Raw genomic sequence first — 25868 nt, 5'->3', positions numbered from 1 at the left:
GAGCCAGTATTTACGGAGCGCCTGGGATTCCTCACCCTCTAGGTGCTCGCAGGGCTGGGAAGGTGTGGCACCAGAGGGTAGAGAGTGGGTGTTCGAATACAGGTCCAGGCAGGGTGCACTTGGCTGAGCAGAGCAGGGCAAGCTGCCCGAGGGGCGGGTTTCGGGTGGGAACTTGAGGATGCCAGGGGTGCCTGAGGTGGAGGTGGAGCTCCCCAAGGAGATAAATGAAGGTGCGAACGCTGGGGCGTATCTCGAGCAGAGTGGGCTCGGGAGGGGTGGCCGGGGTGGGCTGAGTGAGCGTAGGGGCCTGCCGGGCTCTAGTTGGGAAACTCATCCCCTCTCCTGCGGCCGCTGTCCCCACCCACCCCGGTCAACCGGGCCCAGAAGCCGGAGCCTGCGCTTCCCGTCGTCCCGAAGTGCGAGAAGGGCGGCCGCAGCCCCGCGCCGAGGAGCCCCGGGAGTCCACTCCCGGGCCTTGGTCTCCCCATCTGTGCGACGCCACAGGAAGTCCCGAGACGCCGCCTCTGCACGGCGGACCCTCTCACGCGCCTGCAACACGTGGGCCCGGCGGGCGGGGGGCGGGGCGCTCGGCGTTCCCCGGGCCGGGGTAGGCGGCTGCGCCCGGAGCTCCCAGAGCGCCCGAGGTCGCCGGCCCTCCCCCGGTCGGGGCGGGGCCACTGCCTGGCCGCCCCTTTATTTGCCGGCTCCGCCACCCAGGCCGCCGCGGCCCTACCAGCTCGGCTTCGGCTCAGGTATGGGGCTGCTGAGACAGGGAGGCAGGGATGGCCGCAGACTGGGGTGCTCCCCACGGGGCGCGGCGGGCTGTGAGGCTGGGCGTGGAAAGGGCAGGGCTTCGCGGCACAGGGGCGGACGTGGGGACCCTGGGAGGACTGGCAGGACGTAGAGCCGGAAGGGAGCACCCGGGCAAGCAGCAGGCTGAAGACGCAGGAAGGAGGAGCTCGCTGGAAGGGGGCGTCTTGGGAAGGATGGGAGGAGCAGGAGGAGCAGCAGGAGCACGGCTGGGGAGGATTCGGATGGGGGGGCCTGAGAGCCTGTTTGTCCAGTGAGCAGGAGAGGGGAGCACTGCTGGGGCAAAGTGAAGGATGGAGGCCAGGGAGTGGGCGGGGGCGTCTGGCCTGGGCAAGGCCGCTGCCTTTCTGGAGGAGGACAGTCAGGGAGCTCACTGCTTTCTGGAAGAGGAAACTAAGTGAGACCGGGGAGGGGTGTGGGTGACCAGAACCAGCTGATGTGAGTGAGTCCCACTTAGGGACCCGAGAACACTGGAATAGCACTGCTGGGGGTCAAGAGGGGCGCTTGCTCCAAGGGCTCCAGCAGCCTAGATACCTTGGGGGAGGGGGAAGCCTCCCCTGGTGTCAGGAGAGCCTGGGGGTTCCCCACACACAGTGACGGAAGGGGTCGGCTCTGAAGACTCCAGACATTTCCCTGTGGCAGCCCCTGGAGGAGGCCTGTGGGGGCTAGGTCAAGCCAAGGCCTCGAGTCTGAACAGTTTGATGGATTCTGAGCCTGGCTGCTCCTGGTGGATCACCCAGGACCCCATGTCTGAGCTCCTATCAGAGAGAGGGACCCAGCATCTGGTCATGAAGCCTGTGCCACCTCTGGGTCCCCTTGTTGAGAGGCTGCCCCTCTCCAGCCTTAGTTTCTCTGCCCAGAGTTCCTTGCTTGTCAGCAGTGAACTCAGGTCCTTTTTCTGTGCCTTGTGCTGGGTGACTGTAGCTAGCTCACCCAACCTCTCTGGGCCTGAGAGACTCCCCGTCCTCAGAGCTGTTGTGAGTCTGAGCTCCACAGAAGAATTTCTTTAAGAATTGTTTTCTCGGCCAGGCGAAAATCCCAGCACTTTGCGAGGCCGAGACAGGTGGATCATATGGGGTCAGGAGATCGAGACTATCCTGGCCAACATGGTGAAACCCCGTCTCTACTAAAAATACAAAAATTAGCTGGGCATGGTGGCATGTGCCTGTAATCCCAGCTACTCAGGAGGCTGAGGCAGAAGAATCACTTGAACCAGGGAGTCGGAGGTTGCAGTGAGCCGAGGTTGCACCACTGCACTCCAGCCTGGTGACAGAGTGAGACTCTGTCTTTAAAAAAAAAAGTTTTGTTTTTTTTTCAGGCCAGGCGTGGTACCTCACACTTGTAATCCCAGCGCTTTGGGAGGCTACGGTGAGAGGATGGTTTAAGCCCAGAGTTCAAGGCTGCAGTGAGCTAAGATGGTGCCACTGTATTCCAGCCTGGGGGACAGAGCACAGACCCTGTCTCAAAAAAAAAAAAGAATTAAGAATTAGGCTAGGCACAGGCACAGTGGCTCATGCCTATGACCCCAGCACTTTGAGAGGCCAAGGCAGGAGGATTGCTTGAGCCCAGAAATTCAAGACCAGCCTGGGCAACATGGTGAGACCCCATCTCTACACAAAATTTTAAAAAATTAGCCAGGCGTGGTATTATGTGCCTGTGGTCAGGGCTACGCAGGAGGCTGAGGCAGGAGGATCACTTGAGTCTGGGCAGTTGAGGCTGCAGTGATCGCTGCATTGCACTCCAGCCTGGTGACAGAGTGAGACCTTATCTCAAGAAAAAAAAGAATTATTTACTTCATTCTGATCACATTTTCCAGTACAACTACATGGAGGCCCAAAGAGCCAAATTACAAAAAAAAAAACAAAAACAGTTTCTGTTCAGTTTTGGAAGACATGTAGAGACTTTTTCTTTAAACACATTGGACCAAGTAGGGGAGTTAGCTTGCAGTGAGGGAGGTGACCCAGTTGCTAAGAGACTGGGAGCCAGCCAGGGATGAAAACTTTGCCTGTATAATCTGTGGTCGACACTGGGTGCCTGGGAGTTGCCCATGGTAGACAAAGGGCAACAGCACTGGTTTTGGAGTCAGATAGATGTGCTCTGCCCTCCTGCCTCTGGGGCTGGGCCACCAGGTTGGCTGTGGATCCAGAGGGTTGTGAGGGAGAGGTGAAATGTGTGTGAAAGTTCTTGGTAAATAGCCAGCCACTATATATTATGAATGGAATCACCTAATCTCATTAATGATATTTCAGGTGCCATATTGGGTCATCTTCACTAAAGACTCTTCAAGAGAGTTTTCCTCTGACAGCCCCAGTATTAACATTGGTCTGGCCTTATTATTTGTGTCTAATGGGGTTAGACCTTGCCTTCCATGTTGAGAAAAAGTTGTCTTTAAGAGAATGTGCTGGAACAATCAGGGCACAGAAAGGCAACAATGTTTTGCATGCCAAGAAGGAGGCAAAAGAGGAGGTAGAGTTGTAACCAAATAATGCTTATAATAGGTGTTATTTAGCTGAGCTATAAGCTCCAGGAGGGTAGGGTATTAATATATTAAGGTGTTGGTTGGGCACCGTGGCTCACGCCTCTAATCCCAACACTTTGGGAGGCCGAGGTGGGAGGATCACTTGAGACCAGGAGTTCAAGACCAGCCTGGGCAATGTAGCAAGACCTTGTCTCTACACATAATTAAAAAAACTTAGGCATGGTGTTGTGCACGTGTGATCCCAACTACTCAAGAGGCTGAAGCAAAAGGATCACTGGAGCCTGGAGGTCGAGGCTGAAGTGAGCTGTGTTTGTACCTCTGCACTCCAGCCTGGGCGACAGAGCATGACCCTGTCTCAAAAAAAAAAAAAAAATCCTGAGGTATTACCATTGGGTATGAATTCCCTAGACTTTTCTATGAGGGCAGTGGTTTAAAGGGCTCTGTCAACCGAGGAAGCTCCAGCGCCTGGCACATCAGAGCCCCAAAGTAAATATTCTTGGACTGTCCCAGGGCTTGAGGGCCCTTGCAAGTCACTGGTGAATTTAGTCTCTCCTTCCACATTTGGAGAAACAGGGCCAAGAGGGGAAGGGACTTGTCAAAGGTTACACAGGGATTGAGCGGCTGAGTCAGGACGAGAATCCCACAGAAATAGCAGACCTAGCACTGTGCCAGAGCCAACACCTGGCATCTGTGGCTTTGTTTTGCTTCCACAAGAGCCCAAGAGGCAGCTATTTTAATCCTCTCATTCTAATGAGGAAACAAGATCAGAGAGGTTGAGGGACTCTTGAAAAGTCACACAGCAGGTGAATTCCAGAACCAAAATTTCATACTCACATAAAAATGAGACTTTTGGCTTCTCTTGAAACAGTCTGTCGGAGATTAGTGGAGGATGCCCACCCGCAGGGCAGCAGCCTTCTCCAATTCTCTAGAGTCACCACCTGGCTGGCTTCCCTCCAGGCTGGATCTTCCTAGGCCCCATGGGCATTTGTATGGGTGAGCCCATCGGGGCAGGGAGCCTGTCTGCTTCATTTTCTGGGTGCCCCAGCGCACAGAATGCCTGGATGGCATTGAGGCTGGCATATAGTAAACACTGAGTGAAATCTGTGAGATGGGGGTAACCCAGGGCTCTCCCTCTTCATAGCCCATTTTCCGCCACCTCCCCACAGCCTGGTCTGTTTGCCCCAGGGGTGTTATGGGAGCCTTTGACAATGTGTATCCTTGGAGAGCAGGCTAGGGCTTGCAAGCCTCCAGTTGAGGAGGGAGGTGAGGAGGGCTGACCTTGAGTTGAGGAATGTGAATTGGGAGAGGTGGGGAAGTAGAAGGGAGGGGAGGGGAAGGGAGGAAGGAGTGGCTCAGGCTGACAGAGCACTCCCACTGGAACCCTGGAGATTTCACTTCTGAGGTTCTGCCAACCCAGATGCCTCCCAAACCTACTACAAGACATACCCAGGCTATGCCGCATGCCTTTTGGATTACCGGCAATTTGGCTCACCCTCTTGTGCCCTCCCGCTCTCCAATGGGGCTGCTGGGCTGCTGGAGTTGAGGCCCCTTCCCCTGGGCCTGTTACTTCTCAGCCACATCTCTTGGGCCTGTGAGTAAGCACCGATTTTCAGGGCTCTGTGAATTTTTTTTTTTTTGAGATGGAGTTTCACTCGTTACCCAGGCTGGAATGCAATAGCACGATCTCGGCTCACCGCAACCTCCGCCTCCTGGGTTCAGGCAATTCTCCTGCCTCAGCCTCCCGAGTAGCTGGGATTACAGGCACGCGCCACCATGCCCAGCTAATTTTTTGTATTTTTAGTAGAGACGGGGTTTCACCATGTTGACCAGGATGGTCTCGATCTCTTGACCTCGTGATCCACCCGCCTCGGCCTCCCAAAGTGCTGGGATTACAGGCGTGAGCCACCGCGCCCGGCTTTTTCTTTTTTTTTTTTAAAGACGGGGTTTCACCATGTTGGTCAGGCTGGTCTTGAACTCCCGACCTCAGGTGATCCATCTGCTTTGGCCTCCAAAGTGCTTGGATTACAGACGTGAGCCACCATGCCCGGCCAAGGGCTCTGTGAATTCAGAACAGTTACTCTGAATGGTCTTTGCTGAGAACAGTTTAATGATTAAGTAAGGTCAGTGTCCTCAGAAGTCCACACTCTAGCCAAATTTCACTGGTCTACACCCCCAGGGATAAGGTAAATGTTTAAGAACACAGTGAACTTCCTGAGGACCCCAAATCCAATGGAACTAGCTATTGAGGGCTAAGAGAGGACAGTTTTTAAGAAAACTCCAAGCAAATCTCTCAGGCTGGGGATATTGCAAAGACTACTACTATTAGTATTCATAATAATTGTGATCATTTGTTGAGTCCCTAAATGAATATAAAACTTTGTTCGAATAAACTTAATCTTTGCAGCAATCTATGAGGTAGATAATATTGTAATTCTCATGAGGGAGCTAAGGATCAGAGGTGGTGAGTCACTTATCTAAGGTCACACAGCTAGCATATTGTGGAATCAGGAGTCAAACCTGGTTTGTCTGAATCTGAAGTCCATCTCCTCTGTGTGCTTTTATAGTGTCTGCTTTTTCCTTTATTCCTAACCTCCTTCCATTCTGATTCCCACTGAGAAGTAGACAGAAACCACCGAAGTTTGCCTGACATCCATCAAACCGAAGTTTCCCTGACATCCAGACCCTAGTCACCTGGCTTTGCCTTTGCCTTGCTGTGTGATCTTAGGTAAGTCAAACTTTTCAGCTGGCCCTCAGTTTCCCTCCCTATATGTCACCCAGAGGTGAATGGTGAGCTGCTTTCTGCAGTGGAGGCCTGGCTAGGAAGGCACACAGTTTAGCATGGATTTCACCACTATGGGAGTGGTGAAGTGGGGGAGGAGAGGGATGGGAGGTTGTCTTGAGCCCCACCCTCTGGTGACATCACACAAGACACCCCCAGTCCCCAGAAGCCCCGCCCCAGTGCCCCTCATCTGTGGAAGTGCCATCCAGTGTTTGGCATCTGGTGAATTTGCCCAGTCCCACAGTAGAGGTTACCAGCCCCCAGGCTTGAGAAAACTCCCAGGTACCCAGTGCAATTTGCCAGACTTGGAGGAGGCCCATGGAGGTGGGCTGGGCTGGGCTGCCTGAATAGACATGGCCCAGCAGCCTGGTGGGCACACAACTCAGAGGCCGATCACTCAGAGGATGCCGTAATGGTGACCTCTGGATACCCATCCTCATCCCTCTGGCTCAGGCTTGCCCCTTGCCCCTGCTTTTTCGTTTCCCCTGGATCAGAGTTCCTTTCCATGGAGTCAGGTGGTGGAAACTAATTCTGAAAATAGATCTATTTAGATGGAGTGAGGCCTTTAGCTGCTGTCTAAAGAAAATAGGGAGGCGGGGCCTCTCTCATCCTAGAATGTTGCCTCTGGGTTCTGTCCTTAGGGCCCATTATGTCTGTGGAAAGGAGGTGGAAGCAAGTGCTGTCACTCACCTGAGGAGGTAGCTGTGTGGGCCTCCCTGGGAGAAGATCAGGAGCCAGCAGGTAGCCAGCAACTGAGGGAGACTGAATTGCTAGAAGCCTAAGAAAGTAATTTGCAAGAAAGGGCCTGGTTGCCTGCTTTAGACCAGGATTTTGCAAAGTTGTTCTGTGGGGTGTAGTCAAGAGTGCCTGGAGCAGGGCAGCAGCAGAGTGTCTGCAAGCATCTGCAACTCAGTCCTGGCTCCACCTCCCTCACTCCCCATCTGCTTCCTCCCCACCCTCCAACCTTGGGTAAGGAGATTTTTTTTTTTTTTTTTTTTGGTGGAGATTTTTTTTTTTTTTTTTTTTTTGTGAGACAGAGTCTCACTCTGTCACCCAGGCTGGAGTGCGGTGGTGTGATCTCAGCTCACTGCAATCTCAGCTCTCCGGGCTCAATCAATTCTCCTGCCTCAGCCTCCTGAGTAGCTAGGATCAGAAGCATGCACCACCATGCCTGACTAATTTTTGTATTTTTAGTAAACACAGGGTTTCACCTTGTTGGCCAGGCTGGTCTCAAACTCCTGACCTCAGGTGATCTGCCCACCTTGGCCTCCCAGTATGCTGGGATTACAGGTGTGAGCCACTACACCCAGCTCGGAGCTTTTAACTTCTCTGAATTTTACTATCCACAACAAAATGGGCAGAATAATACTTACCTCACAGGCAAGTTATGAGGGTTAATTGCAACAGGACTTTAAAGAGTGGGCATATAGTAAATGATTACTACATTTCAACAGGCTTTTTTTTTTTTTTTGAGACGGAGTCTAACTCTGTTAGGCTGAGTGCAGTGGCACGATCTCGGCTAACTGCAACCTCCGCCTCCTGGGTTCAAGCGATTCTCCTGCCTCAGCCTCCCGAGTAGTTGGGAATACAGGCGAGTGTAACCACGCCCAGCTAATTTTTATAGTTTTAGTAGAGACAGGGTTTCACCATGTTGGCCAGGATGGTCTCGATCTCTTGACCTCGTGATCTGCTCACCTTGGCCTCCCAAAGTGCTGGGATTACAGGTGTGAGCCACCGCACCTGGCCTCAACTGGCTTTATAATATAATTATTACTAGGGAAGGAATCCATGGTCATATAAGCTTGGCAAATGTTGATTCAATGAAGCTAAGCTGACTTCTTTGCTACAGGACTTCTTAGAGCTTTTTTTGAGACACGGTCTCTCTCTGTCACCCAGGCTGGAGTACAGTGGTGCAGTCTTGGCTCCTGGCAGCCTCCATGTCCCAGGCTCAAGGGTCCCTCCTGCCTCAGCTTCCCAAGTAGCTGGGACTACAGGTGCACATCGCCACGCCTGGCTAATTTTTGTATTTTTTCGTAGAGACGGGGTTTCACCATGTTGCCCAAGCTGGTCTTGAACTCCTGGTCTCAGGTTATCTGCCCACCTCAGCCTCCCAAAGTGCTGGGATTACAGGCATGAGCCATCATATCCAGCCCTTTTTAGAGTCTTTTTTTTTTGAGACGGAGTTTCGCTCTTGTTACCCAGGCTGGAATGCAATGGCGCGATCTCGGCTCACCGCAACCTCCGCCTCCTGGGTTCAGGCAATTCTCCTGCCTCAGCCTCCTGAGTAGCTGGGATTACAGGCAGGTGCCACCATGCCCAGCTAATTTTTTGTATTTTTAGTAGAGACGGGGTTTCACCATGTTGACCAGGATGGTCTTGATCTCTTGACCTCGTGATCCACCTGCGTCGGCCTCCCAAAGTGCTGGGATTACAGGCATGAGCCACCACGCCTGGCCCCTTTTTAGAGTCTTTAATGTGCTGTTATACCTTGGGAAGTTCCAAAAGTGGGATATGGAGCACAGGACTAGACTTATCAGATCACGAGGACCCAGGAGCTAGGTGTCCACAGGGCACATCCATCGTCTTCATTCCCTGGTCTTTGCCGCCATAGTGGAATAGAAACTTTGCTGGTGGGAGGACTCTTGGGGAAGGCCTTCCAGTGTCTGGGCTCTGCTTTCCTAAGTGTAAAACAGGAGAGCCCCACAAGGTGCTTCCAGAGGTCTTTTTTGGCCCTCCAGGGTTCTGAGTTGGGAAGACAAAATTGTGGACAAGAGTAGGGGCCAGATTGTTGAGGTTGAAGCCCAGTCTCTTGGGGAGATGGAGAAATCCAGTACTGGCTCCCCAACCAGCAAGGCTGGCCAGGGGTTCCTTGTGTTCTGGATGGAAGTGGCCCCATGAATTAGTGTAGCAGCACTGTCTGCTTCCTAAATCTGCCCTGTGCCAGGCTTGCTGGGGAATAGAAGCATCCTGCACACCTCTGTTGTCCTAAGTAGCAGCCTCTATGCGGAGGTGTCACGACTCTCCACTGGACTAGGAAAGGCTGGGGAGCAGGGCTGATGCCAGAATCCTAATGCACGAGGAGCTTAGGGATGCAAATCAGACTCAGGAGATGTGGTCTTGGGGGATGGGGTCATATTGATGCTACCCTTGCATAGCAAGCACCATGCATTTACTTGGACTGTGTGTGACTTATTTGAGTGGTCTCAGGGGTGATCACAGTGCCGCTGGTAGCAGAGAACATGAATGCTTTACCCTGCCTGAATCTCTTTTCCTTGTCTGGTGACTGGTGCAAAGGTAGTCACGATAGATATCTGATGAACAAATGAGTCCAACAAATAAAACACCTGAACACTGAGTCCAATAAATAAGCCTGGAGGGAATTTATTTGGCAGGCAGGGAGAGATTGTCTGGCAAGTTTTCAATAAATATTTGAGTTAATGAATGACTCAATGAATGATGGTAAGCCTGAATTATGTAATTGATGCCAGGTAAAACAGCATATAATTATGAAATGATAAATAGCCCTTGCCACCTTGTGTTGCAAAGTACAGTTGACAGTAGTGGTTAAGAGCACAGTGGCTCACACCTGTAATCCCAGCACTTTGGGAGGCCGAGTGGGAGGATTGCTTGAGGCCAGGAGTTCAAGACCAGCCTGGGCAGCAAAGTGAGACCCTGACTCTACAATAAAGTAAAAACAAATTTTAAAAATCGGCTGGGCATGGTAACATGTACCTGTAGCTCCAGCCACTTGGGAGGCTGATAGGAAGATTGCTTGAGCCCACGAGGTCAAGGCTGCAGTGAGCTGTGATTATACCACTGTACTCCAGCCTGGGGGACAGAATAAGACCCCATCTAAAAACAAAACAAGCCTGTAATCCCAGCACTTTGGGAAGCTGAGGCGTGTGGATCACCTGAAGTCAGGAGTTTGAGACCAGCCTGGTCAATGTAGTGAAACCCCATCTGTACTAAAAATACAAAAATTAGCTGGGTGTGGTAGCAGGCGCCTGTAATCCCAGCTACTCGGGAGGAAGAGACAAGAGAATTGCTTGAATCCAGGAGGTGGAGGTTACAGTGAGCTGAGATTGTGCCATTGCACTCCAGCCTGGGTGATGAGAGCAAAACTCCACCTCAAAAATGGAAAAACGAAAAAACAGACTTGAGTTTAGAGCATGCCTCTGCCATCTGCTACTTCGTGGGTAGGTAGGTGGGCAAGACACTTAACTTCTTAACTTCTCTGTGCCTCAGTTTCCTTATCTGGAAAATGGGAATAATGATTGTCTGCCTCTCAGGGATGTTGGGAAGCTTCTAGCAGGTGCTGTGTGAGCATTTGCTGTGATTTGTTTTTGTTGCTATATCTTCTGCCAGATCATGACATTCCTGAGGGCAGGGATCAAATCTTCCACTCTTTTCCTTGTCCCGTCTAGCACAGGATCTGAGGCAAAGAAGGGCTTAGTAAGTGTTTGCTAAATGAATGAATCAAAGTTAAATGGTGTAACTCATTATAGGTCAGGGGAAAGTGGGGTTGAGGGAGCAGTAAGGAGGCCCCGGAGGTGGCAGCTTGTACTGGCCTTAAAGGAATTCAGTGCGGGGATAGGAAGGTGGCACAGAATGTGACATCGGGGTTAGGTGGGGAATAAGGGTAGTAGGAGCAGGTTACGTAGGCCTTGAATGCCAGGGTCAGGGGTTCTATTAGATTTATTTGGAATTAGCAATCACGGGCAGTTGGGGAAGGGGCTGGAGAGGGGACTTTGAGAGTGGGGGTGTGGTTCATCAGTTGTTAAACTGGGGACTTTCAGGAAAAAAGTGGTCTTTTGAGTTGGGCCTGGAAGGGTACGAAGTGTTATTAGAATGGTGTCATGTTGTTCTTTCATTCAGCAAACATTGAGTGCCAGCTACTTGCTAAGCACCAGGGATTCACTAAATAATGAGACAAACTGCCGACCCTTGATGAGCTCACATGAACATCCTGAGAAGTGTTGTAATCAGACCATCAAATGATGGTCTGATAGGCACTCAAGTGGAGGGGTCATCATAGGAGGTTCAGGAGGCCAGGGAAAGCATCATAGAAGAAATATGTTTTTATTTATTTATTTATTTTTATTTTTTATTTTTTAAGACAGGGTTTCACCATGTTGGTCAAGCTGGTCTTGAACTCCCGACCTCAGGTGATCCGCCTGCCTTGGCCTCCAAAGTGCTTGGATTACAGGCGTGAGCCACCACGCCCGGCCTGTTTGTTTTTTTAAGAGACAGGATCTCCCTTGAGATCAGGCTTGAGTGCAGTAGTGTGATCATAGCTCACTGTACGTCGAATTCCTGGGCTCAAGTGATCCTCCTGCCTCAGCCTCCCCAACAGCTAGGACTGCAGACACATGACACCACACCTGGCTAACTTTTTTATAGAGATAGTAGCTCACTATGTTACCCAGGCTGGTCTTGAACTCCTGGCCTCAAGCAATCCTCCTTCTTTGGCCTATCAAAGCTCTGGGATTACAGGAGTGAGGCCTCATGCGTAGCCAAGAAATGAGCTTTTGAGGGATGAATAGGGGTTTGCTGTGGTAGGAAGATGAGGAAAATGTCTCAGGCAGAGGGAACGGCTTGTGCAAAGCTACAGACAAGTGAAAGAGCAGTCCAGGGGTTGGTGGGGCTGGGACTGGATTTGAAGTGCGCTGTGGTTTCGAAACAAGACTGGAGAAGGTAGCAGGGACCAGGTCATGCCAGATAATAGAGGGTCAGTAGGGGCAAATGATCTAAATGGAGGGTCATTTAGGTCATGCAGGGTAATGGAGGGTCAGTAGCCACTCTCGAGGAGCTAGATAGGCAGTGGGTCTGTTAGCAAGGTCATTCTTGCCATCAGATGAACACTAATGGTGGCATGAACACAGGGGCTTAAAGAGCCTGACCCTTCCCCTGTGTTTCACATGGCCAGATCTGTTCTTTAGGAGAGAAAACAGTTAGTGTTGCTGGGTATAGCCTGGACCGAAAAGAAAATTAACGAGGCAGGGAGCCTTATTAATTATTTAATACATTCCTCAAACATTTCTTGAGCACCTACTATGTGTCAGACACAGTTCTAGGTACCTGGGATACGTCAGGGATCCTTGCTCTCATGAGGTCAGAGATGAGGAATTCCATAGGATGAGTCTTCTGTTCTTAAACCCAGTGTAAGGATAAGGGTGTCAGGGAGGAGGGAGTAAGATCTGGGCATCAGAGTCCCCAGCTGCTGCTGGTGGGGGTGAGGACACCAGGCCCCTCACTTTGCTCTGGCCTCTCTCCCAGCTCCCTGCCCAGGCCCACAGCCATGGCCATGGCCATGGCCCAGAAGCTCAGCCACCTCCTGCCCAGTCTGCGGCAGGTCATCCAGGAGCCTCAGCCATCTCTGCAGCCAGAACCTGTCTTCACGGTGAACCAGGCCGAAGTGCCACCACTCTTCTGGAAGCCGTACATCTACGTGGGTTACCGGCCGCTGCATCGGACCTGGCGCTTCTACTTCCGCACGCTGTTCCAGCAGCACAATGAGGCTGTGAACGTCTGGACCCACCTGCTGGCGGCCCTGGTGCTGCTGTTGCGGCTGGCCCTCTTTGTGGGGTCCGTGGACTTCTGGGGAGACCCACACGCCCTGCCCCTCTTCATCATTGTCCTCGCCTCTTTCACCTACCTCTCCTTCAGTGCCTTGGCTCACCTCCTGCAGGCCAAGTCCGAGTTCTGGCATTACAGCTTCTTCTTCCTGGACTATGTGGGGGTGGCGGTGTACCAGTTTGGCAGTGCCTTGGCACACTTCTACTATGCTATTGAGCCCGCCTGGCATGCCCAGGTGCAGGCCGTTTTTCTGCCCATGGCTGCCTTTCTCGCCTGGCTTTCCTGCATTGGCTCCTGCTATAACAAGTACATCCAGAAACCAGGCCTGCTGGGCCGCATGTGCCAGGAGGTGCCCTCAGTCCTGGCCTACGCACTGGACATCAGTCCTGTGATGCATCGTATCTTGGTGTCCTCCGACCCTGCTACGGATGACCCAGCTCTTCTCTACCACAAGTGCCAGGTGGTCTTCTTTCTGCTGGCTGCTGCTTTCTTCTCTACCTTCATGCCCGAGCGCTGGTTTCCCGGCAGCTGCCATGTCTTTGGGCAGGGCCACCAACTTTTCCATATCTTCTTAGTGCTATGCACGTTGGCTCAGCTGGAGGCTGTGGCACTGGACTATCAGGCCCGACGGCCCATCTATGAGCCTCTGCACACGCACTGGCCTCACAACTTCTCTGGCCTCTTCCTGCTCACGGTGGGCAGCAGCGTCCTCACTGCGTTCCTCCTGAGCCAGCTGGTACAGCGCAAACTTGATCAGAAGACCAAGTGAAGGGGGGTGGCATCTGGTAGGGAGGGAGGTAGAGTTGGGGGACAGGGGTCTGCGCTTGGCTCCAGGTGGAAACAAATCCTGGTAAAGTTGTTTGTGTCTGGCCCATGGTGACTCTACGCACGACTCAACTGCCAAGGGCGTCACTGACCAATTCTTGGATTTAGGGATTGGCTGGGAGCTGCTGGGGTCCACTCCTGGGCCTGCCCAGCTCCTTGTCCTGGGAGAAGGAAAGAGTTAAAAGTGTGGGCCACTCCAGCTTGCCCCTCCACTGCCACTCACTGGGATTACTTAGTGAGGATTGGGGCTTCTAGATTGTCTGGGTAGGAGGTAAAACTTAGGCCAGAGTCAGATTTGAGCTGAGGCAGGGGAGACCTTGGCAACCCACCTCTCTATTCAGATTTCATTGCTGGATGCAGACGGGGCAGGCCCAAAATAGATGCAGGATCTTACTGCCCCTTGAAGCCCAGCTACAGGTGTTGGAGCTGCAGAGAGACCCCAAGGTAGTAGATTGTGCCAGATACAAATGGGTCCCTCCAGTGCTTATACTCCTCAGTCACCATCCCAGACAGTGAGTCCCAGATCTTCTAGCTCTGGCTTCTGTGTCCTACACAGCCTGTTCCCAGCTTCTCTCCCAGCTTCTCTCCTAGTTTCGTTTTTAAGAATTCATTTACCCATTCGGTGTTTCCTGGGCCTCTGCTCAGAGGCAGGTGACTGCTGGACCCTGTGGATCAATGCAAGATGACAAAGGCTTTTTTTTTTTTTGAGATGGAGTTTCTCTCTTGTTGCACAGGCTGGAGTGCAGTGGTGCGATCTCAGCTCACAGAATTTCCACCTCCTAGGTTCAAGTGATTCTCCTGCCTGAGTCTCCTGAGTAGCTGGGATTACAGGCTTGTGTCACCACGCCCAGCTAATTTTTTGTATTTTTAGTAGAGATGGGCTTTCTCCATGTTGGTCAGGCTGGTCTCAGACTCCTGACCTCAGGTGATCTGCCTGCCTAGGCCTCTCAAAGTGCTGGGATTACAGGCATGAGCCACTGCGCCCGGCAGACAAAGGCTTTGATATCAGAATGAACTGTCAAGGGAAGCGCTGAGGAAGGAATAACCAGACCTCAGCATCTTAGGTTGGGGAGTGTGAATAGGAGTTTGCAGATGGAGAACAGGAGGGCATTCCAGGCAGAGGGAAACTTGTGCAGAGATCAAGAAGTGTGGAAGGAAAAGGTGGTCTGGATTATGGCCTAGATGCAATAAAGTGACTGTGACAGTAGCTGCCTCTTTGTTTTTTGTCTCCTGTTTCAGGGAGGGGTCCCGGCTCACACTACTAGAGGAGGTTTTCCAGAGGAAACTGGGGCCCCTGGGAGTGGACACAGGGTGGAGGGAGCAGTTCTTGTTTATCTTTGCTGGGGGATGGGATTGGGGCCTTAGATACCATATCTATATATACGAAATTTGTTTGGCAAGAGAGTAGGGGGCAGTTTTATTACTAAAGTTTTAGAAGTAGTTAATGTGTTTAAAATATATGTAATCCCACTTAATAATCTGAGAAAGATTTTCTTTTTTTTTTTTTTTCCTTCAATTAAGGAGGGTTTGTTTGTTTGTTTTTTAGTGGATGGGGCAAGGGTGTGCACACTCCATCACACATATTGAGGCCCCTCGCATACACTCCAAAGGAGTATTTTATGTTAAGATTCTAATATTGCTTTTTCCATCGTACACAGCAATGTATATACAATGGAGGAAAATTAGGAAGATAAGAAGAAAACCCACATTAATTAGAAATATCATTTCACTGCTAAAATATCTTAAGGACCTTATGAGATACACACATGTAAAATATGTGTATATAAATAAATATTTTGATATAGGCTGGGTGTGGTGGCTTACACCTGTAATCCCAGCACTTTGGGAGTCTGAGGCAGGTGAATCACTTGACGGCAGGAGTTTGAAACCAGCCTGACCAACATGGCAAAAACCCATTTCTACTAAAAATACAAAAACTAGCTGGGCGTGGTTGCACACACCTGTAGTCCTAGCTACTTGGGAGGCTGCAGTGGGAGGATCTTGTGAGCCTAGGAGGCTGAGGTTGCAGTGAGCTGAGACTGCCACTGTTACTCCAGCCTGGGTGACAGAGCGAGAGGGCTCTGTCCACCATGAAGACAGGCTCTGGCTGCAGAGATGGCTCAGGCTCCTGGCCGATCTGCGGTAGACTGGGCAGGAGGTGGCTGAGCTTCTGACCCTTTCAAAAAAAACTAAAAATGTTTTTGATATATTAAAATATACAATATGTAAAAATTACATATAATATGCACATATTTCATCTATGGAGATTGCGGTTAGGAACGGAAGGACGGGTGGGGTGCCAGCATTTTTGCATTTCCAAGGGGTTTTCTAAATTCACAAAGTACTTTCACAAACCTCATTTGATCCCTCTTTAAAATCTGGCACAGCAAACGGTGAAAGCAGGACTGAAAGCCTCTTGACCCCAAATTTAACTTCTTCGAAATCCTCTTCCATGTGTCCTCGTAGTTACGCTTACATTTAAAAAAAAATTACCGAAGTAGTTCGTACCCTCGAGTGTCGGGAACCATTTAGGTCGAGGACCCCCGGTGTGGGGTCGGCGGGCCTGATCTCCGCTCCGCAGCTTCCTTCTTGGGGTGATCGCGAAGATTCAGGGATGACAAGAGCAAAGTCCTAAACCCGGGGTAGTTATTATATTTACTGTAAGAAATTTTCAATGCAGCAAAAAGAAAATGCACATTTCTGAGGCTGTGGAGAACCGTTTACACAGCAACTTCCGGAATCCGGTCTTGAATGAGCAGATCAAAAAGAACACGCACTCCTTGGCGCAGGGAAAGGCACAGCACGCACTCTAGGACCCGCGGCAAAAGTCAGCGGTGGGCGGGGCAAAGAGAAGGGGGCGGGACCTTGCCGGGGCGGGGCTAGCCCCCGGGGCGGCAGCGGCGTAGTCCCGCCCCCAGCGTTGGCGCGAGATCCGAACGTTGGTGGATGCGGTTCTGTTGTTCCCTGAGGCGTCGGGAGCCCGCGCCGGAGTCCTGCTGGTTTACTCTCCTCAGCGACCATGAGGCGGACAGGCCCCGAAGAAGAGGCCTGCGGCGTCTGGCTGGACGCGGCGGCGTTGAAGAGGCGGAGAGTGCAGGTGGGACTCTAGGGGATGAGAGGGCGTCGGGGGACCGGCAGGGCCTGGAGGCGTAAGACGGGAGGAGTCTGGGGGACACTTGGAGGTGATGGAGGCGAAGTCAGGGACAGAGAAGGGAACAGTGTTGGGGATTCACAGGCGAGAGGGATTGGGGTCTGAAGAAGGTTGAAAAATGGGGTTTGGGGAATGTTAGAGACGAGCTGCCTCGGAAAACCCCCTCCGCGCCAGCTGAATCCCCTCACTGATTGCTCTGCAGCTGCATTCCTGAACGCCGATCTAGGGTGCTACAATTAAGCAAAGCCTGATTACAGCCATCTGGGCAGCTCGGGGGAGGACGGGGAAAACAAGTGTTTTTTATCCATACTTGTAAATTCCTGTTTTTTTTAAAAAAATACTGCCGCCACAAAAGTCACAGGATAAGGTATTGCAAGTCTGTTACCTTGTGATATCACTGTGCCTGTTACAAGCTGATAGATTATCTTAGTCCTGAAACTCCCTCCTGCCCCTCTCACCCCATATAAACCCCTCGTTTGCTTGTTATGGGGTTAACTGAACTTGCTTGCCTGACTTTGGGTCTCTTCTTTTTCTCGGCTAACCTTACAGGGAGGGGTGGGGGCGGAAGGAAGCGCGTGCTGTGGAGGGGCGGGGAGGAGCGGTGCGTGGCCGGGCGGCGAGGTTCAGGTGTGGGAGAGGCGGAGGGAAAGTTCGCTCTGAGCAGTTTAACTGAGCAGGCTCCCTAGGAGCCCAGAGTCTCTGCATGACGTCCTAGTAGAGGCTGGAGGATTGGGGGATGGATGCGAATGCAAATTTGGGAAATTCTCACCCCAGGGTCTGTTTGCACCCAATTTGCCAGGTTGCAGGCCATCTACCTGCCCAGAACCGGTAACTTTGAGGGGAAAAGTAGAAGCTATGGGAAGGGGAGCTGGCCTCCTATCTATTGAGCAATCACTGGGTGCCGGATACTGCATTAGATACTGAGTGTGGGTTATATGTATCCTCATTCTTGCTGGGAATGAGGAAACAGGTTGAGTAACCTAGACCTGCCCAACTAGGAGGAGCTGGCAGTCACAGTCAGGTCTGTCACCTAGGCGGGATGCTCTTCAGTCATTATGAAGAAACAGAAGTGTGAGATAATAATCGTTCCTGTTTATTGAGCATTTTATGCTGGTGCTAAATATTTTAGATATGTTACCTTGTTTGGTACAATTCTATGTGGTAGATAGTGTAAGGATATCCATTTTACACACAGAAAACAGGCTCAAAACAGACACCAGGGGCAGGATTCTTGCTCTCAAGTTGCTCACAGTCTTATAGGGAAGAAAAGAGGTATATAAATAATAATAATACCCAATCTTTATTGAGTACTTTCTAAGTGTCAGGCACTTTGCTGGGACTTTATACACCTTATCAATGGCAGGTACTCACCAAAATTCAATAAAGTAGATTTTGTCATTATCCTGGTTTTATAGATGAAAAATTTGATTATTTTTTTAAAAATGATCAGGCTAGGTACAGTGGCTCACTGTAATCCCAGCACTTTGGAAGACCAAGGCGGGTGGATCACGAGGTCAGGTGTTTGAGACCAGCCTGGCCAATATGGTGAAACCCTGTCTCTACTAAAAATACAAAAATTAGCTGGGCATGGTGGTGGGCGCCTGTAGTCCCAGCTACTCGGGAGGCTGAGGCAGAAGAATCGCTTGAACCCGGGAGGCAGAGGTTGCAGTAAGCTGAGATCATGTCACTGCACTTCAGCCTGGGTGACAAAGCAAGACTTTGTCTCAAAAAAAAAAAAAAAAAATCAAAATGTGCAATGGCTATTTATTACTCCTTGAATTAGGAATAAGCTGTTTGTACCCCGCTTAGAATACTATTTTTTTTTTTTTGGAGATGGAGTATTGCTCTGTCACCCAGGCTGGAGTGCAATGGTATGATCTTGGCTTACTGCAACCTCTGCCTCCCGGGTTCAAGTGATTCTCTTGCCTCAGCCTCCTGAGTAGTTGAGATTAGAGTCACCTGCCACCACACCCAGCTAATTTTTATGTTTTTAGTAGAGATGGGGTTTCACCATGTTGGCCAGGCTGGTCTCGAACTCCTGACCTTGTGATCCACCCACCTCTGCCTCCCAATGTGCTGGGATTACAAGCGTGAGCCACCGCGTCCAGCCAGAATACATTCTTGAATGACATGGGATGGGTGGGAAACTTGTATACCACTTGGATTTATTAATTAATTTTTGAGACAGGGTCTCACTCTGTCACCCAGGCTGGAGTGCAGTGACGTAATCATGACTAACTGCAGCCTCAACACCCCTGGGCAGTTGAGGTGATCCTCCTGTCTTAGCCTCCTGAGTAGCTGGGACTACAGGCATAGTGCCACAATGCCCAGCTCATTTTTTTGTAGAGACGGGGTTTCACTGTGTTACCCAGGCTGGTCTTGAACTCCTGAGCTCAAGTGATCTGCCCAGTGTGGCTCCCAAAGTGCTGGGATTACAAGTGTGAGCCACCACACCTGGCCTCCAGTTTAATTTAGAAAGATGACAGAAATAGAACTAGAAAAAGTTCAGGAGAGAGAGAAAGGGAATATCCCACAAGGAAGAGGAGAGCCAATATTTGTCTGTCTATGATTCTGTGTTGTTTTGTTTTGTTTTGTTTTTTGAGATGGAGTCTTGCTCTGTCACCCAAGCTGGAGTGCAATGGTATGATCTCAGGTTACTGCAGCCTCCACCTCCCAAGTTCAAGTGATTCTCTGCTTTAGCCTCCCGAGTAGCTGGGATTATGGGCATGTGTCACCACAACTGGCTAATTTTTGTATTTTTAGTAGAGACAGGATTTCACCATGTTGGCCAAGCTGGTCTCGAACTCCTGGCCTCAGGTGATCCACCCGCCTCAGACTCCCAAAGTGCTAGGATTACAGGCATGAGCCACCACGCCTGGCCTGTCTATAATTCTTATACCCCCAAATCATACGTTTTCCCTGGCAGTGTTACGGTGAAAACATTTGTCCTGTTGATGTAGTGCATGGCAGGTATGGAATCTTCCAGGGTCTCTAGGCCCTTATCTTACTCTGACTTCTGGAGGCCTGGACCTTATGACCATACTCACTAACACCATTTCTCCTTGTTACTTGATTCCCAAAGATACTTGTTAAAAACTTTGGTTCCTGACTGTTATCTACTGCTCTTATTTCCAACCCAGAGAAGAGTACTAAAGATTCCCTTTCACAAGGTGCCTCTTCCTAGAGTGGCTATCAAATAGGCACACAGTCCTTTGAGATTTAATGTCAGGGATAGATGGGCAGTAACTAGCGGCTGTGTTTTTGGAAACATGCCTCTTCCCACTTGATCTCTAAACAGAATTGTCTGCTATTTATGAGAGAATGAGTAGTCTGTCGTCTGGCCAGCAGACAATGGTGGTCTGTGTTTGGAGCGAGTTTGCGTCTCTCCTAATTTGAACTACCCATTTGGCCTCATTACTTTGGTCTTGTATGTATACTAGATTTGCTTTTTTTTTTTTTTTTAAGAGGGAGTCTTGCTCTATCGCCAGGCTGGAGTACAGTGGCACGATCTTGGCTTACTGCAACCTTTGCCTCCTGAATTCAAGCGATTCTCCTGCCTCAATCTCCCAAGTAGCTGGGATTATAGGCATGCGCCACCACGCCTGGCTAATTTTTTGTATTTTTAGTAGAAATGGGGTTTCGCCATGTTCATCAGGCTGGTCTTGAACTCCTGACCTCAGGTGATCTGCCAGCCTCGACCTCCCAAAGTGCTGAGATTACAGGCATGAGCCACCACACCCAGCTCTCATTTTGTTTTATATTATGAAAATAATATATATTTGTTTAAAAAAAATTAAACAGGACCATGGCTCATGCCTATAATCTCAGCACTTTGGGAAGCTGAGACAGGAGGATCACTTGAGGCCAGGAATTTGGGACCAGCCTGGGCAACATAGTGAGAGCCCAACTCTACAAAAAATAAAAAATGTTTATCATGGGTGAAGAAGTGTGAGAATTTTAATATATGTCTACAAATTCAGTACTTTTCCCTTTAAAAGATAGAACTTAATTCCTCTTTCTTTGAGCATAGGCAGTATTTCTTGACTCCAATGAATAGAATGTGGTAGGTTAGTGTTAGAATCTGAGTCTAAGCCTGGCCAACATGGTTTCTACTAAAAACACAAAAATTAGCCAGGCTTGGGTGGTGGGTGCCTATAATCCCTGGCTACTCAGGAGGGTGAGGCAGGAGAATTGCTTGAAGTCGGAGGGTGGAGGTTGCAGTGAGCCAAGGTTATGCCACTTCACTCCAGACTGGGTGACAGTGAGACTCCCATCTCAAAAACAAACAAACAAACAAAAAACTGAGTCTGGGTCATAAATGACATTGCAGCTATAACTTCAATGTCTCTTTGGGAGAAGCCAGCTGTCATGTTGCAAGGACACTCAAGCAGCTCTGTGGAGAGTTTCACACAGTGAGGAGCTGAGGCCTTTTGCCAACAGTTGTGTGCGTGAGGGAGTCATCTGGAAAATGGATACTACACCTCTGGTTGATACCTTGAATGCAGCCTCACTAGACTGTGAGACAGACCCAGCCATCTAGGCTTAACCCAGATTCTTCATGCACAGAAGTTGTGAGATAATAAATGCCTGGCTGGATTTCAGAATTGCCATTGACTGATGACCCACTTGTACCTCTTATATTTCCCCCTTTATGAACAAAATGTCTGTAACAGTTATGCCTGTTCCAAATTGTATGTTAGATGTATGAGGGAAGATAATTTGTCTTTAGTTCACAGGCCTACAGATCTAAAGGAACTGTACTTAAACTACACTTTGGACTTCACATGTACCTGTTTTAGATGCTAGTATCCTTGATATTGAGCTAATGCTGTAAAGAGATGAGACTTTATATTATAGAGTTTTGGGAGGGAGGAAGTATATTTTGCATATGGGAAGAATGTAAGTAATTTGGGGCCAGAAGGTGGACCGTGATGGTTTTAAAATATGTCCACACACTTTCCTTCAAGAGGTGGAGCTTCATTTTCCTGCCCTTATGTTTGGATTGGACTTGGTAACTTGCTAACTTGCTGTTTTTTTGTTTTGTTTTGTTTTCTCTTTTTTGAGATGGAGCTTGCTCTGTTGCCCAGACTGGAGTGCAGTTGCACAATCTTGGCTCACTGCAATCTCCGCTTCCCAGATTCAAGCAATTCTCCTGCCTCAGCCTTCCGAGTAGCTAGGATTACAGGCGTGCACCACCATGCCCAGCTAAGTTTTGTATTTTTAATAGAGACAGGGATTCACCATGTTGGCCAGGCTGGTCTTGAACTCCTAACCTCAGGTGATCCACTTGCCTTGGGTTCCCAAAGTGCTGGGATCACAGGCGTGAGCCACTGCGCCTGGCCTTAACTTGCTTCTAATGAATAGACTTGCGGGAACCGATGGTGTGTAATTTTTTTCAGATTGGGCCATAAATGGCATTATGACCTCTTTTGATTACTCACTCTGGGAAAAGCTAGCTTCCATATTGCTACATGAGGCCTGCTAACAGCCATGATAGTGAGCCATCTTGGAAGTGGATCCTTCAGCCCCAGTTATGGCTTCAGATGATTGTAGCCTGAGCCAACATCATGAATGCAACCTTATGAGAGACCCTGAGCCAGAACCACCAAGCTAACCAACCTGAGAATCTGTGTGAGATGAGTGTTTATTGTGTTTATTGTTTTGTTTTGTTTTTGTTTGTTTTTTGAGATGGAGTGGTACTCTGTCATCCAGGCTGAAGTACAATGGCACGTTCTTGACTTACTGCAACCTCTGCCTGCCAGGCTCAAATGAGTCTCCTGCCTCAGCCTCCTGAGTAGCTGGGATTACAGGCATCCGCCACCATGCCCGGCTAATTTTGGTATTTTTAATAGAGACGGGATTTCACCATGTTAGCCATGCTTGTCTCGAACTCTTGACCTCAGGTGATCCACCTGCCTCAGCCACCCAAAGTGCTGGGATTACAGGAGTCAGTCACCACGCCTGGCCAAATGTTTATTGTTTAAGCGTCTAAGTTTTGTGATAATTTATTACACAGCAATACAACACTAATACAGCTAATGTTCAGAAATATTTTGTGAATAATATTTGGAGACTATAATTGTAAGGTTTGTTCTTGCCGAGCTTAAAGAGAAGAAACTGAGGCTAACACAAGAAAATCCAATATGAAGGAATTTATTCAGCCTCCCAGGCGAGGTTCTGCGGTCCGACAGGAGGGGCCGGAGAAGTCGCACAGACTCCTCTCAGACGTGGGGTTTTATAGGGAGTGAAGGAGCTCAATTGGTTGTGGGAAAGCAGGACTACTATTGGGTAAGGTTACAAGCCTTTGTTTGCATACAGGACTTGGCTGCTATTGGTTAGAATTACTCGGCTGCTATTGGCTAGAAAGACTCGGCTGCTATTGGCTAGAAAGACTCGGCTGCTATTGGCTAGAATCACAAGACCCTGCTTGCATACTGGGTTCTTTAAGGGAAAGCCAGGCTGTGCGAGAAGGGGAGAAGGGAACATGTCCGAGCATGTCCGAGCTTTCGGACAAAAGGGGGGTGGTGTGCGTCCAAGCTCCCGGCGAGGCAGCCGGCCTTACAATAATACCCTCTTTTAATTGTGAATATCAACAAGGAAAAAGGGCTTGAACAATACTATAAACCAAGCAGACCTAACAGACAAAATTATAGAACAGTCTATGCAACAACAGCAGAATACAGTCTTCTCCATGACACATGGAACATTCTCTACAAATACTAGGTCACAAAACAAATCTCAATAAATTTAGAAAGATGGAAATCATACAAAGTATATTCTCCATCCATAATGGAATGAAAGTAGAAATCAGTAATAGAAGAAAAAGTAGAAAATTCACAAATAGGTTGAAACTAAATAGCACATTTCTAAATAACCAAGGGTAAAAGAAGAAATCAAAAGGAAAATTATAATAGAAAGTACTTTAAGATAAATCAGAACAAAAATACAATGCACCAAGATTTATGGAATGCAAATAAAACTATGCTTAGAGGGATATTTATAGCTGTAAGTGCTTTCCTTAAAAAGAATCTCTGCCAGGCGCAGTGGCTTATGCCTCTAATCCTAACACTTTGGGAGGCTGAGGTGGGTGGATCACCTGAGGTCAGGAGTTCAAGACCAGACTGGCCAACATGGTGAAATCCTGTCTCTACTAAAAATACTAAAATTAGCCAGGCGTGGTGGTGGGCACTTGTAATCCCAGCTACTCAGGAGGCTAAGGCAGGAGAATCGCTTGAACCCATGAGGTGGAGGTTGCAATGAGCAGAGATTGTGCCATTGTTTTTTTTTTTTTTTTTTGAGACAGAGTTTCACTCTTGTTACCCAGGCTGGAGTGCAATGGCGCTATCTTGGCTCACCGCAACCTCTACCTCCTGGGTTCAGGCAATTCTCATGCCTCAGCCTCCTGAATAGCTGGGATTACAGGCACGCACCACCATGCCCAGCTAATTTTTTGTATTTTTTTTTTTGGTAGAGACGGGGTTTCACCACGTTGACCAGGATGGTCTCGATCTCTTGACCTCGTGATCCACCCGCCTCGGCCTCCCAAAGTGCTGGGATTACAGGCTTGAGCCACTGCTCCCGGCCGAGATCGTGCCATTGTATTCTAGCCTGGGCAACAAGAGTGATATTCTGTCTCAAAAAAAAAAAAAAAAAAAACTCAACGTAATCTTCTACCTTAAGAAACTAGAAAAAGAAACACGAGGCCGGGCATGGTGGCTCACGCCTATAATCCCAGCACTTTGGGAGGCTGAGGCGGGTGGATCACGAAGTCAAGAGATCGAGACCATCCTGGTCAACATAGTGAAACCCCATCTCTACTAAAAAGACAAAAATTAGCTCGGCATGGTGGCGCATGCCTGTAATCCCAGCTACTCGGGAGGCTGAGGCAGGAGAATTGCTTGAACCCAGGAGGCGGAGGTTGTGGTGAGCCGAGATTGCGCCATTGCACTCCAGCCTGGGTAATAAGAGCGAAAATCCGTCTCAAAAAAAAAAAAAAGAAAGAAGCACAAACTAAATCCAAAGTGAGTAGAAGGAAAGAAATAATACAATTTAGAGTGAAAATAAATAGTAAAGAAAAAAATCAAGATCAAAAGTTGGTTCTTTGCAAAGATCAACAGACTCAACATATCTTTAGCTAGACTGATGAAGAATAAGAGAGCACAGTGGCTCACACCTATAATCCCAGCATTTTAGGAGGCTGAGGTAGGAGGATCCCTTGAGCCCAGGAGTTTAAGATCAGCCTGGGCAACACAGGGAAACCCTGTCTCTACAAAAAAACTATAAAAATTAGCCTGGTGTGGTGGTACATGCCAGTAGTTGCAGCTACTCAGGATGCTGAGGTGTAAGGATCATTGAACCCAGGGAGGTTGGGGCTGCAGTGGGCTGTGATTGAGCCACTGTACTCCAGCCTGGGTAACAAAGTGAGGCCCTGTCTCAATCAGTAAGAGACCAGGTGAGGTGGCTCGAAAAACCCCATCTTTACCAAAAATAACTAAATTAGTTGGGCATGGTGGTGCGTGCCTGTAGTCCCAGGTACTCAGGAGGCCTAGGCAGGAGAATTGCTTGAACCCGGGAGGCAGAGGTTGCAGTGAGCTGAGATCATGCCACTGCAGTCCAGCCTGGGCGACAGAGTGAGACTCCATCTCAAAAAAGAAAATAAAAAGAGATAAAAAGAATTACAAGAGAATACTATAAACAATTGAATGTGAACACATTTAGATAGATGAAATGGACAAATTCCTAGGAAGTCACAGACTACCAAACTTGTCTCAAGAAATAGATAAAAATCAACTGACTGTAAATGTAAAGGTTTACTTCTGGACTTTCATTTCAATTCCTTTGGTCTGTAGACCTACAACAAAGAGATTTAATTAGAAATTTAAAATCTTCTTGCAAAGAAAAGTCTAGGTCCAGACAGTTTCACTGGTGAATTCTACCAAACCATTTAAAGAATTATACCAATCCTTCAGGCTCTCCGAAAAAAATAGAAAAGAACACTTTCCAACTCATTTTGAGGCCAGTATTACTCTGATACTAAAACTAGACCAAGATATCACAAGAAAAGAAAATTATGGGCCAATATCTTTTATGAATACAGATACAAAAATACTCAACAACAAAATACTAGCAAACCAAATCTAGCAACACATAAAAAGGATTATACATCATGACCAAGGGTAATTTGTCTCAGGAATGCAAGGTTGGTTTAAATTTAAAAACCAATTAATACACGAATTGCATAAAAGACA

General features: G+C 49.0%; 2 protein-coding genes across 5 annotated transcripts in view; both read left to right on the top strand.

The window, feature by feature from the left end:
- Positions 1-14676, top strand: part of PAQR7 (progestin and adipoQ receptor family member 7) — a 43070-nt gene extending 28394 nt beyond the window's left edge. For 2 of the 4 annotated variants that reach the window (XM_012439884.3, XM_064363504.1), the window contains one exon: positions 12345-14676. In XM_012439884.3, the coding sequence (XP_012295307.1) occupies positions 12345-13413 (1069 nt within the window). In that variant the 3' untranslated portion in view covers positions 13414-14676. Of the gene's footprint in view, positions 1-5908; positions 6015-6614; positions 6810-12344 lie in introns of those variants that run through there. The other 2 variants (XM_064363505.1, XM_012439887.3) reach the window with 2 other exon arrangements.
- A 1712-nt stretch (positions 14677-16388) lies between these two features.
- Positions 16389-25868, top strand: part of AUNIP (aurora kinase A and ninein interacting protein) — a 39914-nt gene continuing 30434 nt past the window's right edge. The window contains exon 1 of the mRNA XM_064363501.1: positions 16389-16566. Coding sequence (XP_064219571.1) covers positions 16489-16566 — 78 coding nt within the window. The 5' untranslated portion in view covers positions 16389-16488. The remainder of the gene's footprint in view (positions 16567-25868) is intronic.

Source organism: Aotus nancymaae, unplaced genomic scaffold, assembly GCF_030222135.1.
Source record: "Aotus nancymaae isolate 86718 unplaced genomic scaffold, 86718_ANA_hifiasm-v0.15.2.pri h1tg000053l, whole genome shotgun sequence".
Lineage (NCBI taxonomy): Eukaryota > Metazoa > Chordata > Mammalia > Primates > Aotidae > Aotus > Aotus nancymaae.
This window is presented reverse-complemented; position numbering and strand designations above follow the sequence as displayed.